Source organism: Somniosus microcephalus, chromosome 6 (genome assembly GCF_052327205.1).
Source record: "Somniosus microcephalus isolate GS21.2 chromosome 6, FLI_Smic_1.0, whole genome shotgun sequence".
In the NCBI taxonomy this organism is placed as follows: Eukaryota; Metazoa; Chordata; class Chondrichthyes; order Squaliformes; family Somniosidae; genus Somniosus; species Somniosus microcephalus.
In genome coordinates, this window is record NC_140992.1 from 18,796,209 (window position 1) to 18,821,234 (window position 25,026).

Consider the following 25,026-nt stretch of genomic DNA (forward strand, 5'->3'; position numbering starts at 1 on the left):
AGGAGATTAAAGAAAGACTTGCATTTCTATAGCGCCTTTCACGACCACCAGACATCCCAAAGTGCTTTACAGCCAATGAAGTACTTTTTGAATTGTAGTCACTGTTGTAATGTGGGAAACGCGGCAGTCAATTTGCACACAGCAAGGTCCCACAAACAGCAATGTGATAATGACCAGATAATCTGTTTTTGTTATGTTGATTGAGGGATAAATATTGGCCAGGGATATCTTCCCTGCTCTTCTTCGAAATAGTGCCATGGGATCTTTTACGTCCACCTGAGAGAGCAGACAGGGCCTCGGTTTAACGTCTTATCCGAAAGACGGCATCTCCGACAGTGCAGCACTCCCTCAGCACTGCACTGGAGTGTCAGCCTAGCTTTATGTGCTCAAGTCCCTGGAGTGGGACTGTGAACCCACAACCTTCTGATTCAGAGGCGAGTGCGCTGCCCACTGAGCCACAGCTGACACTGAGATAGAGAGGGATGAGGCCATGGAGGAATTTGAAAACAAGGATGAGAATTTTAAAATACATTTAAAATAAATTTTAAATGCAGGTAAAAACATTGGTTAAAGTCCCGTTTAATAAAAAGAGAATTTGATCAGTTCAGTCACTATAAACCATAGCCCTGATTGTGAAAAGAGCGAATCACAGATTGCATCTCCAAAAACACCAGTCAAAATCTGGAATGTGGTGTAATCAAAGACGGAATATGACAGATTCGGTCACTATAACCTGATAGCCTGAATTACAAGCGGATGGAATCAGGAATATGATCTCCAAAACACCAGTTAATATAAATCCCGTATAATTAATATGGGATTTTACTTATTCGGTCTCAGTAAATCAGTAGCTCCACATTTAATGCTCAGCAAAGGCGAGTACAGACAGAATATTATCACCTGGGAATTGCGTTTGGGATAAAGAACTGAAAAAAGAGCAATGGAAAGAACTGTCATTAAAATCAATGACATGGCAGTGAAAGTGTGTGTGAGAGAGAGTGTGTGAGAGTGTGTGTGTGAGAGTGACAGTGAGTGAGCCTGTGTGAGAGTGTGTGAGAGTGAGAGTGTGTGAGAGCCTGTGTGAGAGTGTGTGTGTGAGAGTGAGAGTGTGTGAGAGTGAGAGTGTGAGAGTGTGTGAGAGTGAGTGTGTGAGAGTGAGAGTGTGTGAGAGTGAGAGTGTGTGAGAGTGTGTGTGTGAGAGTGAGAGTGTGTGAGAGTGAGAGTGTGTGAGAGCCTGTGTGAGAGTGTGCGTGTGAGAGTGAGAGTGTGTGAGAGTGTGTGAGAGTGAGAGTGTGTGAGAGTGAGAGTGTGTGAGAGTGAGAGTGTGTGAGAGTGAGAGTTTGTGAGAGCCTGTGTGAGAGTGTGTGAGAGTGACTGTGTGTGAGAGAGTGTGTGAGAGTGAGAGTGTGAGAGACTGAGAGTGTGTGAGAGTGAGTGTGTGTGAGAGAGAGAGTGTGAGAGAGTGAGAGTGTGAGAGAGTGAGAGTGTGAGAGAGTGAGAGTGTGAGAGAGAGAGTGTGTGAGAGTGAGAGTGTGTGAGAGTGAGTGAGAGTGAGTGTGTGTGCGAGAGAGAGTGTGTGAGAGTGAGAGTGTGAGAGAGTGAGAGTGTGTGAGAGTGTGAGAGTGAGTGTGTGTGCGAGAGAGAGTGTGTGAGAGTGAGAGTGTGAGAGAGTGAGAGTGTGTGAGAGTGTGTGTGTGAGAGTGAGAGTGTGTGAGAGTGAGAGTGTGTGAGAGCCTGTGTGAGAGTGAGAGTGTGTGAGAGCCTGTGTGAGAGTGTGTGAGAGCCTGTGTGAGAGTGAGAGTGTGTGAGAGCCTGTGTGAGAGTGTGTGTGTGAGAGTGAGAGTGTGTGAGAGTGAGAGTGTGTGAGAGCCTGTGTGAGAGTGAGAGTGTGTGAGAGTGAGAGTGTGTGAGAGCCTGTGTGAGAGTGTGTGTGTGAGAGTGAGTGTGTGTGCGAGAGAGAGTGTGTGAGAGTGAGAGTGTGAGAGAGTGAGAGTGTGTGAGAGTGTGTGTGTGAGAGTGAGAGTGTGTGAGAGTGAGAGTGTGTGAGAGCCTGTGTGAGAGTGTGTGAGAGTGAGAGTGTGTGAGAGCCTGTGTGAGAGTGTGTGAGAGTGAGTGTGTGAGAGTGAGAGTGTGTGAGAGTGTGTGAGAGTGAGAGTGTGTGAGAGTGAGAGTGTGTGAGAGCCTGTGTGAGAGTGAGAGTGTGTGAGAGCCTGTGTGAGAGTGTGTGTGTGAGAGTGAGAGTGTGTGAGAGTGAGAGTGTGTGAGAGCCTGTGTGAGAGTGAGAGTGTGTGAGAGTGAGAGTGTGTGAGAGCCTGTGTGAGAGTGTGTGTGTGAGAGTGAGAGTGTGTGAGAGTGAGAGTGTGTGAGGGCCTGTGTGAGAGTGTGTGAGAGTGAGAGTGTGTGAGAGTGTGTGTGTGAGAGTGAGAGTGTGTGAGAGTGAGAGTGTGTGAGAGCCTGTGTGAGAGTGTGTGAGAGTGAGAGTGTGTGAGAGCCTGTGTGAGAGTGTGTGAGAGTGAGTGTGTGAGAGTGAGAGTGTGTGAGAGTGAGAGTGTGTGAGAGTGAGAGTGTGTGAGAGCCTGTGTGAGAGTGAGAGTGTGTGAGAGCCTGTGTGAGAGTGTGTGTGTGAGAGTGAGAGTGTGTGAGAGTGAGAGTGTGTGAGAGCCTGTGTGAGAGTGAGAGTGTGTGAGAGTGAGAGTGTGTGAGAGCCTGTGTGAGAGTGTGTGTGTGAGAGTGAGAGTGTGTGAGAGTGAGAGTGTGTGAGGGCCTGTGTGAGAGTGTGTGAGAGTGAGAGTGTGTGAGAGTGAGAGTGTGTGAGAGCCTGTGTGAGAGTGTGTGAGAGTGAGAGTGTGTGAGAGCCTGTGTGAGAGTGTGTGTGTGAGAGTGAGAGTGTGTGAGAGTGAGAGTGTGAGAGCCTGTGTGAGAGTGAGAGTGTGTGAGAGTGAGAGTGTGTGAGAGCCTGTGTGAGAGTGAGAGTGTGTGAGAGTGAGAGTGTGTGAGAGCCTGTGTGAGAGTGTGTGTGAGAGTGAGAGTGTGTGAGAGTGAGTGAGAGCCTGTGTGAGAGTGAGTGTGTGAGAGTGAGAGTGTGTGAGAGCCTGTGTGAGAGTGTGTGTGTGTGAGTGAGAGAGACAGTGTGTGTATGTATGTGTGTGTGAGAGACAGTGTGTGTGAGACTGTGTGAGTGTGTGAGTGTGAGAGTGTGTGAGAAAGTGTGTGAGTGAGTGTGTGTGTGTGTGTGAGACAGTGTGTGTGTGAGAGGGGTGTGTCTGAGTGTGTTTGTGTTTGACAGAGAGGGGGGTGCAGCGTATACTTTAACAGCTGTCTGCCAAAGAAACATTAGCAACAAACACTGTTCAAGTAGCTAAAGTAGAGGAAGTCCCAATAAGCAGGAGAGGGTATAGGTTAGAAGCTCACATGAGAAACGAGGGGAGTGTAAACGGCGCGCTATGTGAGGGCGTCCAGATCATTTCGGATAATTAAATCCTAATGAACTTCAGCAATCCCCGAGCAGTCACAGGATCACTGGGAAACTTCAGGAAGATTTTCAGGGAAAGTGGGGGGGGGGGCGGGAGACTGGTGCAATTAACCGGACCAGTTCAGGGGTAGAGATGGGAAGAGAGGTTTGGTACCTTATTGGTGTGAGTCGGAGTTTGCCGTGAGCTGCTATGAAACAAGGAATACCCTCCCCTCTCTCTATCTCACACAGTGCGGATTCAGTACTGCAATGGGGGGGAGGGACCAGCTGTCTGCAACTCTGCGCAGCACCAGACCTCTCCAAACAGACTAAAGCCTGAAACAGACCCTGACTGACTCCTTCCTTTTGAAATAAGAAGGGGTTTGGGGCCAACAGGTGGATCTGGGCGATGCGGGTTTGCATTGATTGAGAACTGTGAAATCCTGGAGCCTCCCGTGCACCGGATCGCAGGAAGCTGGAAGTGCAGGTAACCTTAGCTGTTGCTCTCGTTCCTAGTTTGCAGTTTATCGTGTGCTTATTTTACAATTTGCTGCAATGTGTTACGCTCAAATAGATCTGCTCCGAGAAATAGAAAGTACTGAAACCACTGTAAACTCAACAGGAAGTCCTTGTCAGAAAAAAAGTCAGTCAACAGGGAATGAACACTGAGTTAACATTCGGGGCTGGCGGTATGTGTGTGTCTGAGTTCTGGGGGCTAGATTCCAGATATATCGACTGGATCACGGGAGAGGGCTTTGAAGGGCTGGTGGTAAGGGCTTGTCTGTCATTGAATTCATTGCACCTATCGTCTTCTCATTGAGTGGGGAAGTCAAAATCCAGCTATCACTCAGCACTGTAAGCACAGAGCCGCCTCCCCTGGAGCTCCAGAGGGCTCCAGCTGGGATCTGCATGGAAACTGTGGGAATATTACGCCCGAAATCCCACCCACTGCAGGAGCAATAATAAATGCAATCGTTACCAGGCAAGTCGCTCTCTCCCTCTTCATTGCATAACTTTTTTCAAGGGGTGGGGGGATGTCCATTCATGAGCGGTCGAAGAAAAGGTTTCACAGATGAACTATCTCGCCTCTGTGCAGGAAGAAAGGGAGAAATCATACAAAGTTGTCGCTGTACTTTGAGGATCGGATGAGAAGTTCACTGCAAGTTTCCATCGTGTTTTGATTTTTTTTGGGTGGGTGGGTGGGGGGGGGGGGGGTCGTAAACTTGATATTGAGAGGAGCTGTTCCACTCCTCGGCTGCAGAGCGAGTCTGACGTGTAACCTGGCAGTGACAGCAACTTGTGTTCGCGATTGGAATTCGGGACCGAGTCAGGAGGCGACAGAGGTGCGGCGATCTGTACCTTGTCCGCGTTATCTGGCAGGACAGCTTAGGACCGACTGGAAAAAAATAAAGCCAGGGACAGACGTTGTAGAACCTGCATTTATACATTGGCTAACGCACACATACAATGGATTACTTTTAAACTCAATAGACCACAAACCTACTATGCACCGTATAGTACACACACATGATATATATATTAAAATGCACGCTTTTATTGACATAATATAAACATTTTAATTTATATATATGTGTATATTATAATGCACTTTAATTTATATATGTATATTATAATGCACTGTTTAATTTATAGATATGTGTATATTATAATGCATTGTTTAATTTATATATATATATGTGTATTATAATGCACTGTTTATTTATATATATGTGCATATTATAATGCTCGGTTTTATTGCTATTTATATATTCTGCACATGCAGCAATGCAAACATTTGTAAATGTATTCTTTAATTGTTAATACTAAGCGTTAATGCTCCAAAGTACTTTTTTTCACCCCTCAGACCATTTTCAGTCTCCGGTCCGCTTGCAGGAAATTTGATCTGTTTGCGGCATGTAACGAATTCCTGAAGGGTGATCTCCCGAGGTGCTGCAAGAGGATGAATGCGGTCAGCCGAGGGGGCCTGTCTCACTTCTCCTTGCGCTGGAGCCTGCTGGGGGTCTTGGCCGCTTTCGCCTGGTGCTGGCGCGTCTGCCTCGCTTGCCCCAAACCATGTGCCTGCTACGTGCCCACCGAGGTCCACTGCACCTTCCGATACCTCAGCGCCGTCCCGGAGAGCATCCAAGCTCACGTGGAGCGGATCAATTTGGGGTTAGTGTAATCATCTTGCCTTCGAAATGCTTGGGATTGCTCGGCTTATGACATGATACTTAAAGAGTCCCGTTTCCTTCCAGTTACAATAACCTGATGAAATTAACAAGCGACAATTTCGCCGGGTTGAAAAGTCTCGAATTGTTGATGCTGCACAGCAATAAGATCCAAGAAATACCAGACAAAGCATTTAAAGATCTACAGTCTCTGCAGGTAAGAGCTACCAAGGTCAGCTGGAAGAGTGTGTTTTTCTTTCATTCATTCTAGGGAAGTGGGCATAGTTGGCAAGGCTGGTCTTCATTGTCCATCCCTGAGAAGGTGATGATGGGCCGCCGCCTTCTTGAACTGCTGCAGTTGGATAGGGAGTTCAAGGATTTTTAACCCAGCGATGATGAAGGGAAAGCAATGTATGTCTCAAGTGAGAATGGTGTGTCACTTGGATGGAAGCTTGGAGGTGATGGTGTTCCCATGCACCTATTGCCCTTGTCCTTCTAGCTGGTAGACGTCGCGGGTTTGGGAGGTGCTGTCAAAGAAGCCTTGATGAATTGCTGCAGTGTTTTGAGCTGTAAGCTCTGTTCTTCATCACAGTGGCAGTGTCACACGACACAATGGAAGGTGTCCTCAGTGTCAAGGTGGGACTTGGTCTCCACAAGGACATGTTTTTCTTTCTCGTGGTTTGATATCGCAGTGGGGTACCACAGTGATCGGTGCTAGGACCCCAGCTATTCACAATATATATTAATGATCTAGATGAAGGAACTAGATGTAATATCTCCAAGTTTGCAGATGACACAAAGCTGGGTGTGTGTGTGCGCTGTGAGGAGGATGCAGAGAAACTCCAGTATGATTTGGACAGGTTGGGTGATTATACTGCATTTGCCATGCATCTGCCCAATGTGGGTAAATGTGAGTTTATCCACTTTGGTGGCAAAAACAGGAAGACAGATTATTATCTGAACGGCAATAGATTGGGAAATGGGGAAGTGCAATGAGACCTGGGTGTCCTTGTGCACCAGTCACTGAAGGTAAGCATGCAGGTGCAACAGGCGGTTAAGAAGGCAAATGGTATGTTGGCCTTCATAGCGAGAGGATTTGAGTACAGGAGCAAAGATGTCTTGCTGCAGTTGTACAGGGCCTTGGTGAGACCACACCTTGAGTATTGTGTGCAGTTTTGGTCGCCTTATCTGAGGAAGGATGTTCTTGCCATGGAGAGAGTGCAGCGAAGATTCACCAGACTGATACCTGGGATGGCAGGAATGACGTATGAGGAGAGATTGGGTCAATTAGGCTTATATTCGCTAGAGTTTAGAAGAATGAGAGGGGATCTCATTGAAACTTATAAAATTCTAACAGGACTGGACAGACTAGATGCAGGAAGGATGTTCCCGATGGCCGGGGAGTCCAGAACCTGGGGTCACAGTCTAAGGATAAGAGGTAAGCCATTTAGGACTGAGATGAGGAGGAATTTCTTCACCCAGAGAGTGGTGAACCTGTGGAATTCTCTGCCACAGAGGGCAATTGAGGCCAATTCATTAAATATATTCAAGAAGGAGTTGGATATATTTCTTGAGGCTAAACGGATCAAGGGATATGGGGAGAAAGTAGGGACAGGGTACTGAATTTGGATGATCAGCCATGATCTCATTGAATGGTGGAGCAGGCTCAAGGGGCCGAATGGCCTACTCCTGCTCCTATCTTCTATGTTTCTGATACAAGTGAGTTGCATGGTAACTTCAGAGGTCAGTTAAGAATCGAGCATGTTGGTGTAGGACTGGAATCACATATAGGCCAGCAGGATAAGGATGGCATTCTTCCTTCCCTAAGGAACATTAGTGAACTAGTTGTGTTTTTACCACTACCCAACATGGTCAGTTTCACCGATACCAGCTTTTTTTCCTTATTTCAAGAGTTTATTAAAAAATTCCAGATTCTCAAACTGCCATGATGTGATTGGTGCTCACATTCTCTGGATTATTAGTCTAGGCCTCTGGATTAGTAGTCCAGTAACTTTACTACACTACTATACCCTGATAAAGGTGTAGCAACACTATTCATTACAAATTTCCTAGTGGTAAGTGGAGAAATCAAGGTCAATAGCTATTTAAAAATAATTTCTGATCAGATTAGCTGTTTTTGCAATGTGCCAGGTTAGTATTCTACTGCAGATGACACAAAATCTGGAAGTATAGTGAACAGTGAGGAGGATAGTGATAGACTTCAAGAGGACATAGACAGGCTGGTGGAATGGGCAGACACGTGGCAAATGAAGTTTAATGTAGAAAAGTGCGAAGTGATACATTTTGGTAGAAAGAATGAGAAGAGGCAATATAAACTAAAGGGTACAATCCTAAAGGGGGTGCATGAACAGAGAGACCTGGGGGTATATGTGCACAAATTGTTGAAGGCGGCAGGGCAGGTTGAGAAAGTGGTTAAAAAAGTATACGGGATCCTGGGCTTCATAAATAGAGGCATAGAGTACAAAAGCAAGGAAGTTATGATGTAGCTTTATAAAACACTGGTTCAGCCTCAACTGGAGTATTGTGTCCAATTCTGGGCACCGCACTTTAGGAAGGATGTGAAGGCCGTAGAGAGGGTGCAGAAAAGATTTACGAGAATGGTTCCAAGGATGAGGGACTTCAGTTACGTGGATAGACTGGAAACACTGGGGTTGTTCTCCTTAGAGGCCTGTTGGCCTTGCCCCTTCCTATCTCTGTAATCTCCTTCAGCCCCAGAAACCCCCGAGATATCTGCGCTCCTCTAATTCTGCCCTCTTGAGGATCCCTGATTATAATCGCTCAACCTTTGGTGGCCGTGCCTTCAGCTGCCTAGGCCCTAAGCTCTGGAATTTCTTCCTAAACCTCTCCGCCTCTCTATCTCTCTTTCCTCATTTAAGACGCTCCTTAAAATCTACCTCCTTGACCAAGCTTTTGGTCACCTGCTCCTAATTTATCCTTGTGTGGATCGGTGTCAAATTTTTTGTCTTAAAATAGTCCTGTGCAGCGCCTTGGGATGTTTTACTACGTTAAAGGTGCTTTATAAATGCAAGTTGTTGTCGTTGTTAGAGCAGAGAAGGTTGAGAGGAGATTTTCATGAGGGGTCTAGACAGAGTAGATAGGGAGAAACTGTTCCCATTGGCGGAAAGGTCGAGAACCAGAGGACACAGATTTAAGGTGATTGGCAGAAGAAGCAAAGGCGACATGAGGAAAAACTTTTTTATGCAGCGAGTATTTATGATCTGGAATTCACTCCCTGAAAGGGTGGTGGAGGTAGATTCAATCATGGCTTTCCAAAGGGAACTGGATAAGTACCCGAAGGAAAAAAAATTGCAGGGCTACGGGGAAAGGGCGGGGGAGTGGGACTAACTGAAGTGCTCTTGCAGAGAGCCGGCACGGGCTCGAGGGGCCGAATGGCCTCCTACTGTGCTGTAACCGTTCTATGATTCTACAATAATTGTGTGAATGAACACTTTAATGTATTTTTCAGTGACAGACCTGGATGAATTGTGCATTTGGTGAACAATACTCAGAGCTATTTATTTCATTTGTATTGTCCTTATGGAGATTTAACACAGAGAGGAGAAGAAATGTTTTTACATAGAGGGTTCAATCACAATCACAGAATCACAATCACAGGAACCCCACAGTGCAGATAGAGGCCATTTCGGCCCATCGAGCCTGCACCGACACATATCCCACCCGATCCCTGTAACCCCCACATATCCCACCCTATCCCCGTAACCCCACGTATTTAATCCCCCTAACACTAAGGGTCAATTTATCATAGCCAATCAACCTAACCCGCACATCTTTGGACTGTGGGAGGAAACCGGAGCACCCGGAGGAAACCCACGCAAACACGGGGAGAATGTGCAAACTCCACACAGACAGTCACCCGAGGCCGGATTCGAACCCGGGTCCCTGGTGTATGAGGTTGCAGAATGTATCGGCAGAGTTAGTGATTGAAGCAGAGATCAGTTCAACATTTGAGATTAGGTTAGGTAGATAGAGGGGAGTTGAGGAGAAATTTTTTCACCCAGAGGGTGGTGGAGGTCTGGAACTCACTGCCTGAAAGGGTGGTAGAGGCAGAAACACTAATCGCATTAAAAAGGACTTGGATGTACACTTGAAGTGCCGTAACCTACAGGGCTACGGACCAAAGGCTGGAAAGTGGGATTAGTCTGGATAGCTCTTTTTTGGCCAGCACACACACGATGGGCTGAATGGCCTCCTTCTGTGCTGTAAACGTCTACGATTCTATGAGATGATTCATGGAAAGGGGATGAAGGAATATGCAGGGTGGACACATGGGATTAGGATTACTGCTGGGGATGAACACCTATATGGGCTGGAAAACTGCTTTTTTCCAGTTCTGACGAAGGGTCTTCGACCTGAAACGTTAATTCTGTTTCTCTCTCCACGGATCCTGCCTGGCCTGCTGAGTTTTTCCAGCATTTTCTGTTGTTATTTCGGATTTCCAGCATCCACAGTGTTTTGCTATTGTACCAATATGGGCTGGTTGGGCCCAACAGCCTTGTTTCTGCATTGGTAATTTCTATGTGATTCTTTTTAACATGTAATTATTGGTCAGTGTCATCCCACACCTTGAAACAGAAGTGTCCAGTCACATGCTAGGGCACTGTAAACCAATCAGCATCTATTGATATAATATTATGGTCTCCACCCAATCACACAGTCACTCATTTTCAGCACTTGAGCTCAACGTGTCAGAGCCCTCTGGGCAATTTATTTCCTGTCCTAGTAGACTGAATGCATTCATTCAATACAGCGATTACTACAGCAGAAACTAAAATGTAGCTATAAGTAGATTCCTATTAGCTGTATAACTTTAACAGGTATCTAAGGAGCTGTATTTGTCACCGTTGCGCCGTTGCTTGTAGACACCATGGGATGGGCTGTAACAACTTTATCTGTTGACTTTAAAGGTTCTGAAGATGAGCTACAACAAGGTTAAAGCATTGAATCGTGAGACTTTCCACGGCCTTCGCAACCTGGTGCGGTTACACATGGACCACAACAGCATTGAATTCATTAACCCCGAAGCATTCTACGGGCTCACTTCATTGAAACTGCTCCACTTGGAGGGAAACATGCTTCAGGAACTGCACAGAGATACATTTGTTACTTTTCGCTTCAGCCAGATCTTCAAAATGTCTTCAATAAAGCACATTTATCTGTCAGATAACGCTCTAACGTCCATCCCTAGTGATCTGCTGTCTTACATCCCGGAAATTGAAAGCATCTACCTGCATGGAAACAGATGGTTTTGTGACTGTAACTTGAGGTGGTTAGCTGAACTCAATGAAAGACTGCCAGGTATAGTCAGTCATTTATCTATCTTGTTGTTATTTCCAGTATTTACTAGCTGACTACCACTGCCCTGCTCACTCAGATAATGCCTGTTCGTAAGAACTGGATCCTTGTGCCATGTTAGGCACAATAGGGTAGAAATTCATCTCGGACATGTGCGCAAAGCGGGTGGCAGTTATACGCCCCGCCCGATATAGAAACATAGAAAAATAGGAGCAGGAGTAGGCCATTCGGCCCTTCGAGCCTGCTCCGCCATTCAATATGATCATGGCTGATCCTCTATCTCAATACCGTATTCCCGCTCTCTCCCCATACCCCTTGATGCCTTTTGTGTCTAGAAATCTATCTATCTCCTTCTTAAATATATTCAGTTTATTTATTTATTTCCATTGGGGCGTTTAACAGGCGGCCCATGCGATACCACCTGATGTAAGAAAACTACTAGGCACTTGGTCTAAGCGTTAAACAAAGCTTTAATCAACTGTTTTACAACATGGAGGTCTAGTTGTGTCCTTCACTAGTTCCTGTTAAGAATGTCCTGCGCAAGCTGGGCCCGTGCCCGAGTATTTATACTCTCCCTGGACAGCGCCACCCGTAGGCTGCTCAGTATTATTTCATAAGTCTTTCTTTCATGAATGACTGACTCATGTCACCACCTGATTTACATTACCGCCCAAGACGAATATCTAGCCCAATGTATTATTCTCTACCGAAGTGGAGCTGGGCTTATCTGCCCTGTCATTTTCAAGGCCATCAAATCTAATTGCCATAATAAGTAAGTGCAACCTAAGGTCAATCAGAGTTGAATTGCTTCTTTTTAGTGGTGAGGGACGATTGAAGATTAGAAGGTGTTTGTCAGTTTCAGCTCCAGGTCAGGGAAACCAGCCTGAAATGAGTGTGTTTCTTTTCTATATAAACTTTGAAGCATGATCTCTGAAGTGCAACCAACAGCCTCAAAGTTTATACCTTACTTAATTTGCTGTGGCATTGGCCATAGGCAAAATGCTGGGTCACTGTTAGCAAAGTGGGAGTCGGAAAAAGTAAAATAAAGATATAAAGTTCATTAGCATTGCATATATTATTATAGGAGTATACACTCTGCCCATAAGGCAACAAGAGGGCACATCAGCAAACAGAGTTCTGTGGATAAATAGAGAAATTAAAATTGAACTGGTCTTCTGAGTGGGAGACAGGGGAAGGATCTGGGGATACAGGCTACATTTTCCAATTGCTGGGATCCAGCAAGGGCCACAGGCTTGCATATGGGAGTGGGAGGTGGGCAAACTGACCCAGGCTGTAGGCTGGCATAGGTGAATGGTAGGCAACCGTGCAAGGGAAAAAAGCACCATAGTATCACCCTCCTTGGACACACTGGAAGGACTGCAAAATAAGTATCATTATAAGTATATAAACTTCAGCAGGTTAAACCATGTCCCCATGTGTGACACCCAGACATGGCATTATCTTCCTGTAAACATATACATAAAATGCTTAATATATTACACATAGAAAGGTAATGTTGAATTAAATTTCAAGCCTTATGTGTAAAGGTCAAGTGACAAGAATTTATGTCTTTTTTAGTAAAATGTTCCTTACCTATTTTCCCAACTGTTATCTTTAAATATATCTTCACAATTGTAAAACAAGACACATTTTTATGAGGAAGAAAGCTTATGTTCTGTGTTGTTTGGAGGAACCTCCTAACTGATTCCTATTGATAATTATTTAGTTTTGCCGTTGAAAGTATAACATAATTGTGGATTGCCCAAACTAGTCTATGCACGTCTCGAAAGGCTGTAGCTATACTGCCAATTTCACATTTAGTGCAAAGTGGTTTTGGGAGTGCATTGAGCCAAAGGTGGCAGTTTAATTTGGGAGACTGCAAAGTGCACTAAAGAGGTGTCAGACTCCCTCCCATATTGCTTTGAGTATTTGTGAAAAGCAGTCGAACTCCAGTCCCAGATGTGTGTTTTTTCTCCATGAGGTTCCAGTTAAACAATGGGTTGAATAAATGTCAGCATGGTTGATGCGCTATCAATTACTCATAAAAGACTGAGAGTTAGAAGAGTAACTAAAGGCTTTTATTAACAACAGAATGGAGGTCTGCCTCGAGTGGTCGACCGGTCCAGGATACCAAGGGCTGGGGAGCAGTCACCTTTATACTAGGACCTGTGGGAGGAGTCAGCCGAGGCATGTCCAGGCATGTACACAGTGGAATACAAACAGGACAAACAGGAATACAAACAGTGGTTTACCACATTCACCCCTTGTTTAAAATTGAGTCCGGCGGGGTGAAGTGTATTAAAAGTTAGCGTATTGGAGTCTCTCCGGAGGTCTTGTCTGCCGCTGTGATCGGCGTGGCGACGGCAGGGGTAGTGAAGCTTCCGGCGTCGAGTCCAGCGTAGGCTGTGGCACAGGCGTGTCGTCCTCGTAGATGTCGAGCGGGTCGCGGGGCCCAGGCCTGCCGTCTGCTGGGGCTGGATATCGGATCGTGGGGGGGGGTGGTAGTGGGTAGTGGGTTACTGTGGTCCCCGAGGGTGCAAGGTCTCTTATGGAGACTGTGTCCTCCCGCCCGTCCGGGTATGCGATGTAAGCATACTGGGGGTTGGCGTGGAGGAGGTCGACCCTCTCGACCAGGGGGTCCGTTTTATGGGTCCTCACGTGTCTTCTCAGTAGGACCGGCCCTGGGGACGTCAGCCATGGCGGTAGCGATGTCCCTGATGTGGACTTCCTTGGGAAGACAAACATTTTCTCATGAGGGGTGGCGTTAGTGGCAGTGCAGAGCAGTGACCGAATAGAGTGGAGCGCATCGGGGAGCACATCCTGCCAGCGGGAGGTTGGAAGGCCCCTAGACTTTAAGGCTAGTAGGACGGCCTTCCAAACTGTCGCATTTTCTCTTTCCACCTGTCCGTTCCCCCGGGGGTTGTAACTGGTGGTCCTGCTTGTGGCAATACCCCTAGTTAGCAGCTACTGACGGAGTTCGTCGCTCATAAACGATGAGCCCCGGTCGCTATGGATATAGCTGGGGAAGCCGAACAGGGTGAAGAGGTTGTTCAGACATTTAATGACCGTGGCACTGGTCATGTCCGGGCAGGGGAAGGCGAACGGGAAACGGGAGTACTCATCAATAATATTGAGGAAGTACACATTGCGGTCGGAGGAGGGGAGAGGCCCTTTAAAATCAACGCTCAGGCGCTCGAAGGGGCGAGTGGCTTTTATCAGGTGGGCCCTGTCTGGTCTATAAAAGTGTGGTTTGCACTCAGTGCAGACTTGGCAGTTCCTGGTCATGGTCCTGACCTCCTCAATAGAGTAAGGCAGGTTGCGGGCCTTGATGAGGTGGAAGAACCTGGTGACCCCCGGGTGGCAGAGGTCATTGTGGAGGACCCGTAGTCTATCGATCTGCGCGCTGGCGCAGGTGCCACGCGATAGCGCATCCGGGGGTTCATTTAGCTTCCCGGGCCGGTACAAGATCTCGTAGTTGTAGGTGGAAAGTTCGATTCTCCACCTCAAGATCTTGTCATTTTTGATTTTGCCCCTCTGCTTGTTGTTAAACATAAAAGCAACTGAACGCTGGTCAGTGAGCAGGGTAAATCGTTTTCCGGCCAGGTAGTGCCTCCAATGACGCACAGCCTCCACAATCGCCTGGGCCTCCTTCTCAACAGCGGAGTGTCTGGTCTCCGGGCCTTGGAGGGTTCGTGAAAAGAAGGCCACGGGTCTCCCCGCCTGATTGAGGGTAGCGGCCAGGGCAAAGTCGGACGTGTCGCTTTCCACCTGGAAGGGGATGGATTCGTCCACTGCGTGCATGGTGGCTTTGGCAATGTCCTCCTTGATACGGTGGAAGGCTAAGCGGGCCTCTGCCGTCAAGGGAAAAGAGGTGGACTTGATCAGCGGACGGGCCTTGTCCGCATAGTAGGGGACCCACTGGGCGTAATAGGAGAAAAACCCTAGGCACCTCTTCAGGGCCTTGAGGCAGTGGGGCAGTGGAAGTTCCATAAGGGGACGCATCCGGTCGGGGTCGGGGCCGATGACTCCGTGTTCCACAACACAGCCAAGGATGGCGAGGCGGTTTGTGCGGAATATGCACTTCTCCTTGTTATATGTCAGGTTTAGGAGTTGGGCGGTGCGGAGGAATTTTTCGAGGTTTGCGTCATGGTCCTGCAAGTCACGGCCGCAGATGGTCACATTGTCCAGATATGGGAAAGTGGCCTGCAACGCATTTTGATCTACCATCCGGTCCATCTCCCTTTGGAAGATGGAGACCCCGTTGGTGACGCCAAAGGGAACCCTAAGGAAGTGATAGAGGCGGCCGTTTGCCTCAAAGGCAGTGTACTGGCGGTCCTCAGGGCGGATGGGGAGCTGGTGGTACGCTGATTTCAGGTCAATGGTCGAGAAGACGCGGTACTGCGCGATCTGGTTGACCATATCAGCTATACGGGGGAGTGGGTAGGCGTCCAGCAGGGTGTAGCGATTTATTGTCTGGCTGTAGTCGATGACCAGGCGCTGCTTCTCGCTGGTCTTAACGACCACAACCTGGGCTCGCCAGGGGCTGGTGCTGCCCTCAATAATCCCTTCTTTCAGGAGCCGCTCCACTTCGGTTTTAATGAAAACCCTGTCCCCGGCACTGTATCGCCTGCTCTTTGTGGCGATGGGCTTACAGTCGGGGGTGAGGTTAGCAAACAGTGGTGGGGGGGTGACTCTGAGTGTGGAGAGGTTGCACCTGGTGCGCGGCGGGCAATTTGGAAGCTGCTGGCTGCGGACTGTGAGTGGGGGTAGGGGTCCACCGTACGCCATCGTAACACTTTTAAGGTGGCACTGAAAATCTAACCCCAGCAGGACGGCAGCGCAGAGGTCAGGCAGGACCAGAAGTTTAAAATGATCGTACACGGTCCCGTCTACTACGAGTGTCACCACGCAGTAGCCGCCGATGTCCGCCGACTGGGACTCGGAGGCCATAGAAATCCGCTGTTGCGCAGGCAGGACTGGGAGAGAGCAACGCCGCACCGTGTCGGGGTGGATGAAGCTCTCCGTGCTCCCAGAGTTAAAAAGGCAGATTGTATCGTGACCATTTACCTTAATGTCCATTGTGGAACTGGCCAGTTGGTGCGGTCTCGCTTGGTCCAGTGTAACGGATGCCAGCGTAGGGGTCGGTGTGTCGCTGCGGGTATCAGATGAGGCGGTGTCGGGGGCCTGCTGCGTCCCGGCTGTCGTCCAAGATGGCAGCGTCCATGATCCCCATGTGGCTGGAGGCGTCCAAAATGGCTGCTGTACCGGTGATTCGCACACGGCCGGGGAGGTCCAAAATGGAGGCCCGCATGGCCCACACGCGGCGCTGCTGGGGTTCGGGGTGGCTTTGGCCCTGCAGACGCTAGCGTAGTGTCCCTTCTTCCCGCAGCACGAGCAGATCGCGTTTTTCGCCGGGCAGCGCGCTCTGGGGTGTTTTGCCTGGCTACAGAAGTAGCATTTCTGGCCTTGGGGCACTGCTGTCTGGCCTTGGGACACTGCTGCGGTAGTTGGGCCGTTGTTGGGGTGTGGCTGGGGTGGCACGGCGCTATGAGGCGGTCCTACCGTGTCCCAGGCTGTCATTCCCCGCGGCGTCCACGGTGCAGAGGAGTAGGCATCCATGCCCTGGTAGGCTGCATCCAACGATAGTGCAAGTTCAGAGGCCTTGTTGAGGTCGAGGTTACTCTGCTCCAACAGTCGCTGTCGTGTGTAATTGGATCTGTGGCCCGCTACAAAAGCGTCCCGGATAAGTTCCTCTGTGTACACGGCGGCCTTTACATCCTTACAACCACAGGCCCGGCCAAGCACAGACAGTGCCTGAAGGTATTCCACGGTCGATTCCCCAGGTTGTTGTTTACGACTCCCCAGGAGGTGCCTGGCGTACACTTCGTTCACTGGGCGCGTGTACTGGTCCTTGAGGAGCTTGATAGCATCCGCGTACGAGGTCGCGTCTTGGATGACCGAGTACACTCGGTGGTTCACTTTGGAGGTCAGGACATCCAGTTTGTCCTCGTCCGATTTGATTGCTTCGGAGGCGGTCAGGAATTTTTCGAAACACTTAAGCCAGTGAGTAAACTTGGTGGATGAGTCCGCCTCCCGATGATCTAAGTCCAGGCATGCTGGTGTGAGGATCTTCTCCATTATAAAAATGTTGTTAATAAAATTGATGCGCTATCAATTACTCATAAAAGACTGAGAGTTAGAAGAGTAACTAAAGGCTTTTATTAACAACAGAATGGAGGTCTGCCTCGAGTGGTCGACCGGTCCAGGATACCAAGGGCTGGGGAGCAGTCACCTTTATACTAGGACCTGTGGGAGGAGTCAGCCGAGGCATGTCCAGGCATGTACACAGTGGAATACAAACAGGACAAACAGGAATACAAACAGTGGTTTACCACAATGGTACTTTGGCAGAAACTACAGTCAAGCAGGCAAGAACTTACAGAAAAAAATAAAAGGAATTTGAGAGACCATTGACCTCGCCTTAGTATTACACATCTCAATCCAACACCTTCCCGTTTAGTAAAATTTCAATTCCCAATAAAATGTATGAGAACATACACTGCACAGATAATTAATTTCTAGTTCTTGGCTTAAAAATGAATTGAGAAAAGACTTCAGGGAAATCCTGTTTTTTTAACTGCTTGTAAACTGAAATGTGAGTTTCCCAGAATAATACTACAGATTTGTTTTTCCCCCAGGAGTAATCAAATGCAAACGAGACCGGAACTATCCCAACGGTCAGATTTGCCCCCTGTGCGCGACTCCAAGCGTCTCTCGGGGCAAGGATATTTTACAGTTGCCTCCCTCGGTGTTTGCGTGCACACCGCCGACGATCCAGTCCCCGCTGAAACTCAGGAACAGCACTCTGCAAGAGGAGGGCGACTACGCGGCCATTAATGCCAAAGACTTTGTGGCACCCTTGGGCCAGATGAGTTTGAACATGAGCGACCAATCTGGGAATGGGTGCGAAATAACCTGCAATGTTCAAAGACCCGTGAGAACGCCAGGGGTGGCCCTGGATCAAAAAGAAGACTACGTGCTGCTAAACACTTCTCTGGCGACCTTCCTGGTGTGCTACGTTGACTATGAGCAGCTCCAACGCTTGTGGGGGATCTTGGCACTGTACACTGACTCGCCTCTGAAACTTGAGAGGGAGGCCCTGCTGACTAAAGCGCCGTACATGAGCTATCTTTACAAACAGCCGCCAGCCACCGACCTGCACATGTTCATGGGTATCGAGGTGCAGATCAGGGCAGATCCCGCTTGGCTGATGCAGAGTGAGGTCACCCTGCAGATGGACAGGAGCCGGACCACCCTCAACGTTCTGCAGATCAAGTACCTCATAGATGTTCAGGTCACCTTGCAAGACTTGGAAGCTAAACCTGGGAAAAATAGCTGGGTGATGATAAAGAAAGTAGACAATGCGAGAACGGAACACTTTGTGGTCGTAGGTGGGCGAGTGGAGTTGGAGTGCCAAGCCTTTGGTGACCCCAAGCCCGTCACTGAATGGATACTTCCAGATGGCAGCAAAGTCCGAGCGCCATACCACAGTGAGGATAGCCGCATTTCAATCAGTGCAGATGGCAAATTCATATTAAGGGTGGCTGACCTCTATGACACTGGCATCTATCACTGCCTGGGGACCAATTACCAAGATGCCGATATGCTGAGCTTCAGGGTTACCATTCTGGACCCCAATGTTGCAGAGAACGATATAAATGGACCTTACATTTCTAAATCTGGTGGCGACTCAATACATCTCCCATGCCAAGCAACTGCAATCCCAAATGCGTCTATTAGTTGGGTTCTCCCTGACCATAGAGTATTACAACGCACGGCCGGGAATAAGGAGATAACCCCAAATGGGACTTTAAGGATACAAAGACTGACAGCTAGAGACAGTGGCTATTACAGGTGTCTGGCTACAAACCGTTATGGGATTGATATCCTGGCGTTACAGGTAACGGTTACCGGCTCCAGAATTTCATCCGAGAAAGAAAATACAGAAAATAACGATGCAGCAGAGGAAGACTTTGGGTCAGGGAAGAGTGAGGAAGACTTGCTGGAGTCTGAAGATTTGAAAAAGAAACACAGTCACTTATCTTCTGAGAATACATCAGAAGATAAGACATACCATTCTAGGGCCAGCAGTTCACAGTCCAAATCTCAACCAACGACAACCACGGCAGTGGCAGTAACAGCCAGGAGGAGAATTAATGGCGGTGGTGTCAAAGCACGGTGGTGGTCCAACCGTAGAACATTGAAACAGCCCAGAAGGCGGGTAGACCCCCAACGTTGGGCGGAGTATCTGGCAAAGGCCAGAAAGAACGTCTTAACAAAAACTGCAACAGGTAAGATCACAGTTAAACCTCAAACAACAGGTCCGTCTTTCGTTGACGGGGGAGAATCATCAGGGGACGACCTGGGAGTCGCAGCAGAAGAAGAGTTTATACTGGTAACTACCAGACAGCCTACAGGCATTTCAGTCACTCGGTTATCTCCTGTCACTGAGAAGTCAATAGCAATGGTTCCTCGGCCGAGGGTGGTTCTTGTGGTCCCACAATCTCCAGTGCAATTTCACACCACAGAACCAGACACAAAGGATGCAGCACCCCCAATTCGAAAGGTGCCTGCAGATTCCAATCTGTTCCCAAAGGTAACAGAGTCCATTTACAAAAAGGAACCTGTAAGAGTCATACCCCAAATGACAACTGCAACTCCCCATGTATCTAAATCGACCGAGGCAAATGCAGAAATGCAGGTGGCATATTCTGGTGACACTCATTACATGCCAACTCCCACGCCAACTGTATTAATCATAGACACTCCAAAGGAAGATAAGTCATCAATAGAGTATACAACAGAAAAGACTGACCCTGTAGCAGTCTTTCAAAGTGAGACTTTAAGGATACATGACTACCACACTCACATTATGACCATTACCACGGCCAAAGATGATGGGAATCAAATGCTATTTAAAACCACTCAGAAAATCACAACTCCAAGGTCCTCCTCCATGTCCACGATCCTTACTCAGCAGATTCACATCATAAGAGAAGCCATTACCGATGCCCCAGTTTCCCAACCACGGTTCTTCGGTAGGAGAAGAAAGTTCCCCTATAAACGTCGCTTCGGTAGGCCAGGCTTAAGGAGACACAGGTACAAGATTGTGAGACCCGGGCAGAGAAGGCCCCCTTGGTCTAAAGATAGAACAGCAGCGCCCACGTCGACGTCGACACATTCAAGAGCTTCCAGCCTAAATCATACATCCTCTGTCACCGAGGTCCCACCAGGACCTCCACGTCCACTACCAGCGCCAAATGGAACAAGTACTGAGGCTACACAAACATATGGCCAGCAATCTGGAGATCCAGGTGCCCGTGAAACTACAATCGAACGCATCAGGATTCCTCTGAAGGAGGGTGTGCAAAAAGTAAATATTCCAGAGGTGACAACGACCCATTCAAAGGAGCTTTCACAATGGGTGACCAGGCCTGATATCAGAGCACGAACACCTGATATCAGAGCACAACTCCCTGAGACTACTGCAATCGTCAGAACGACTTCCACCACACATGCTACCAAGAGACCTGCAGAAATACCACCTCCTGTTGGTTTCCCCTCTACAATTACTGTAACTACTGCCCAGCCTACCACAAGGTCCTCCAAGATTGTTCGTGGGAAGATCCCTTGGAATAGGCTTTTTGGAGTAAGCAATCAGAAGGATGTTCTTAGAAGGCTTTGGAAACCCAGGACTACAACTGCTGCTCCCAGAGAGTCCATCATTGTCACAAAGCCTACTCCTCACAGTGTGAGGACCTCACCGGCAACACGAGAGCTGATTAAGCCCCCTTTCTCCACTGCAAGCCCCTATAGCTCCAAAATAAAGTCAACAACAAGGCCCCCCATTGTTCCTGTCCATCCACCCACAGCCACAAGCCTCCCAACAACGGTTGCTACCATTCCCTTCATTGCAGAGACCGTATCCACCACATCAACCACTGCCCAGACAACACGTGCGATGCGTAGAATGGCATTCCGTCGCAGGAGACCGGGCAAGCCTGGCAGTAGAACAAGAAGCCGTGTGCCATCATCAGGGGCAACCGCGGGTTGGAATCGCTTGGCAGTGTCAGCAGCTGAAAGTAGGAAGGCACGTCCGACAAAAAGTAGGATCGTATCACCTCCACCCATCAGAATAACCACCAGAGCACCTCGCCCCATTGCCATTTCAGCTAGCACTACCATTGCTAGTGGACAATCAAACAAGCATTTTCTAAACTTGGCTGTGGTGAGTCCAGCTACACCCACGAGTCAGTATATTTCTAAGATTTTACATCTACCCAGCAACAGCCTTACCACCCAACCAGCTGCTACCACACTAGCAACAACCAGTCCAATAATCCTAACCTCGCTGACTTCCAAAACCACATCAAGGGGCACCGTAACCACAATGCTTCCACTATCTACGGCCACAAAGGCAACTAGGCTGCCTACCATCAGAAAGGAAATTCATCCCACCAAAATGACAACGGTACCCCCTGCTACCAAAACAACCAGGGCGACCACAACCATGGCACCAGCCACTCAATCAAGCGTGCATTCCACAACTATGGCTGCAACCTCCGCCCGGCTACTGACCACCGCCAAATCTACCTCCAAGCCTGTCCCCAGATTCCGTGTCACCTTACACAAGTTTACCATGACCACGCCACCCAGACACGCACCAACTCTACTCCCAACTTCCAGGGTGGATCAACCACTTTGGCAGAATCCACAGACTGAAGCCATAAGCACCATACGGACAGTTAGCGTGACCGAATGGCAAAGCCGGCTGAGTTTCACAGAGGGGCTGACTGAATACAGGGCGGCGACACCCAAGTTAGACATTGATCTCGAAAACACCATAGACAACGAAGATGGCAAGGATGACTTTTCCAACGAGTCTGACCCTTCATCATCCAACGCTATCGCTGTGGACCCCATGGCAGGAAACCGGCCCTCCAAACCCAAGTTGACTGGTGGGAACACCGCCAGTTTCACCATCCTGGCAGATTCGGATGCGTTTATACCGTGTGAGGCAACTGGAAATCCGCCTCCCATCATAAGCTGGACCAAAATCTCAACAGGTAAGTGTTGCCAAATTGCTTATTGACTTAGAGATGCTCCTTAGAAGTTTTCAATATTTGAATTATCAGGGTACTCAGTCACTCTCTCATTAACTCATTCACTCTCTCCCTCATTCATTCACTCATTCATTCATTCCCTCACTCATTCACTCACTCATTCATTCACCCATCCATTCACTCATTCATTCACCCATCCATTCATTCATTCACTCACTCATTTACCCATTCATTCCCTCACTCATTCACTCACTCACTTATTCATTCATTCACCCATCCATTCACTCATTCATTCATCCATCCATTTACTCATTCATTAACTCATTCATTCATTCACTCACTCATTTACCCATCCATTCGCTCACTCACTCACTCATTCATGTATTCATACATTACTTTAGCTTCAATCATGTCTTAGGGCAGTTATAATGCCACTTGAGGGAAGCTGTTGAAATGTGGCAGACAGTGTAACTGTGGTCAGGGATCACCTCGGGATCCAATGGTTTGAGAACCCCTGGGAAAGACCTTGTCACGTCCTTTGGGACTGATGCTACCTGAAGTATAGCTTCTGTGACCAACTAAACTGGCTTTAAAAAGTGCACAGCAGCTCCTTTTGTTCCTTCTAGTCCACTACTACTTTCTCGTGACCATGGGCACTGCCAGCTGTGAACCATTCTCTCCAACTATCGGTTTCACACACGTGGTACGATATAAACCAGCCTCAAGCAAGCTTACAACTGATCCACCTGAACATGTAGCCGTATATCCACAACTCATTGTGGCAGGATTTTAATGTGAATCCATGTCTGCACACTACTGGAAACCGTAGAAGATTTCCTTACCGCCCCCATATGGTGTTCTTAGCATATGAGCAACACTGGCAAAGGCACTGCTCATACTTAGTTGTTCAGAGGGCTTCAACAGTCAACCACGTAGCGTGGGGCTGGAGTCACATGTAGGTCAAGCCAGGTAGGGGTGATAGATCACTTCTCTGAAGGGCACTTGTGAACCAATTGGGGTTTTGTGATAATGTAATCATTTTCCTGGTACCAGTCCAAAAATTACCTGATTTATTGAACTCAGTTGCCCTAATTTGCTTTGGTGGGTTGTTCTCATAGTAACATAACCACAAGCCCACCTTACTCTTCTTGCCTGGATGTGTTCAGTAGATGAGGATCAGCTGTAGCTGTGCTGAGCATTAAATGAATGTCTTTAGGTTCCACGATTCCCTTTGATATTCTGTGGCTTTTACTTCACACAATTGTAATTTTAAATTTAACATCTTCACTCACCCAACTTTTTTCTTGTTTACACACTGTCCACATATTTGACATTTTAAGGAACACAAATAGTTTCCAAAGCACCTGGAAGTTGTGTTAATCGAAGTATAATTTGTTATTCAGTTGCACAATTTACATAATACTGTATTAAGTTGTATATTTTATATAGCACAGTATTAAGTTCTAACTTTTACATAATACAGTATTAAGTTGTACCTTTTATATAATACAGTATTTAATTACTGTGATACCGTATTGAAGGCTAATTTGTTTGAAATCAATCTTTGATTCTTGTTGTAGGTGCAACAGTCACAGCTAAAGCCAAGCGTGGCAATAAATTTGAGGTCTTTCCAAACGGCACACTGTCCATTCAGAAGATCACAGTTCAGGACCGCGGACAGTACCTTTGCACAGCAGAGAACCAGCACGGCTCGGAACAACTTCTAGTCACTCTGTCCGTGGTGGCTCAGCCTTCCAAGATATTAGAGCCTCGAATGAAGGACATCACGGTCCACTCTGGGTACCCGGTGGAGATGAAGTGCAGATCTGAGGGCAGGCCCGCTCCAACCATCTCCTGGATTCTTTCCAACAGGACCTTGGTGAGAACCAGCAGCCCATTCAACGGGAGGGTCTCGGTGCGGACTGATGGCACCCTCAGAATTAAAGCGGTAACCGTGTACGATCGAGGGAATTACAGGTGTGTGGCCAGTAACCCGGCCGGGATTGACACGGTCACGGTGAGGATGCAGGTGGTCGCTCAGCCCCCGACCATTCTGGAGGAGAAGCGGCAGAGTATCGCAGGGCAAGTTGGGCAGAACCTCAGGCTGCCCTGCACTGCTGTGGGGACACCTCAACCCACCATCCGCTGGATGCTCTTCGATGGCACCGAAATCAAACCTTTGCAGTTCGTCAACACAAAACTCTTTGTCTTTACCAACGGGACGCTTTACGTCAAATCCCTAACTCCGTCTGACAGTGGGAATTATGAATGTATAGCTACAAGTTCCAGTGGATCTGAGAGGAGGGTTGTAAGTTTGATGGTGGAACACAAGCAGGAGATCCCCAAGATTGTTGCCGCTTCTTCGAGCAAGACCAAAGTGAACTATGGAGATAAGCTGCAACTCCACTGCTCGGCCACGGGAGATCCCAAACCCAAAATCATTTGGAGATTACCTTCCAAGTTAGTTGTGGATCAGTGGCACCGGTAAGACGTCCTCTTTATTTTATTTCCTTGGCTGACTTGCAGCCGACACTGTCCTTGGTATTCCCCTTGCTGCAATTGTAACCTAACTCGTCGGGCGGGAATCCCACGGGATCGGGTGGAACGCAGATTTTACACTCCGCCCAATATTGCTCTCCACTTACTTCGCTGAAGAGTAAAATTGGGTGGGGTGTAGAACCAGTGTTGTACCCGAGCCCACCAGTTTCCCGATGGGTGTGTTAAGTTAAACTTGCCACCAGTTCATTCATTCTTTGTCACACATTCCTTCCACCCCACCTCAAGCTAACTTGAGCAGCGGTGAATGCAAAACAGACAATAGGTACGATTTTGAAAGTCCTACGTAGAATAGTTGCTCCGTGAACCATAAGGAGGTGAACACGGAAAATGTTGGAAAACACTCAGCAGGTCAGGCAGCATCTGTGGAGAGAGAAACAGAGTTAACGTTTCA

At 48.0% G+C, this 25,026-nt stretch overlaps 1 protein-coding gene across 1 annotated transcript in view; it reads left to right on the plus strand.

The window, feature by feature from the left end:
- Positions 1-3,603: 3,603 nt before the first annotated feature.
- Positions 3,604-25,026, plus strand: part of igsf10 (immunoglobulin superfamily, member 10) — a 38,050-nt gene continuing 16,627 nt past the window's right edge. Inside the window, exons 1-6 of the mRNA XM_085989792.1 lie at positions 3,604-3,938; positions 5,316-5,623; positions 5,707-5,836; positions 10,566-10,956; positions 17,652-22,079; positions 23,657-24,560. Of these exons, the coding sequence (XP_085845918.1) occupies positions 5,412-5,623; positions 5,707-5,836; positions 10,566-10,956; positions 17,652-22,079; positions 23,657-24,560 (6,065 nt within the window). The 5' untranslated portion in view covers positions 3,604-3,938; positions 5,316-5,411. The remainder of the gene's footprint in view (positions 3,939-5,315; positions 5,624-5,706; positions 5,837-10,565; positions 10,957-17,651; positions 22,080-23,656; positions 24,561-25,026) is intronic.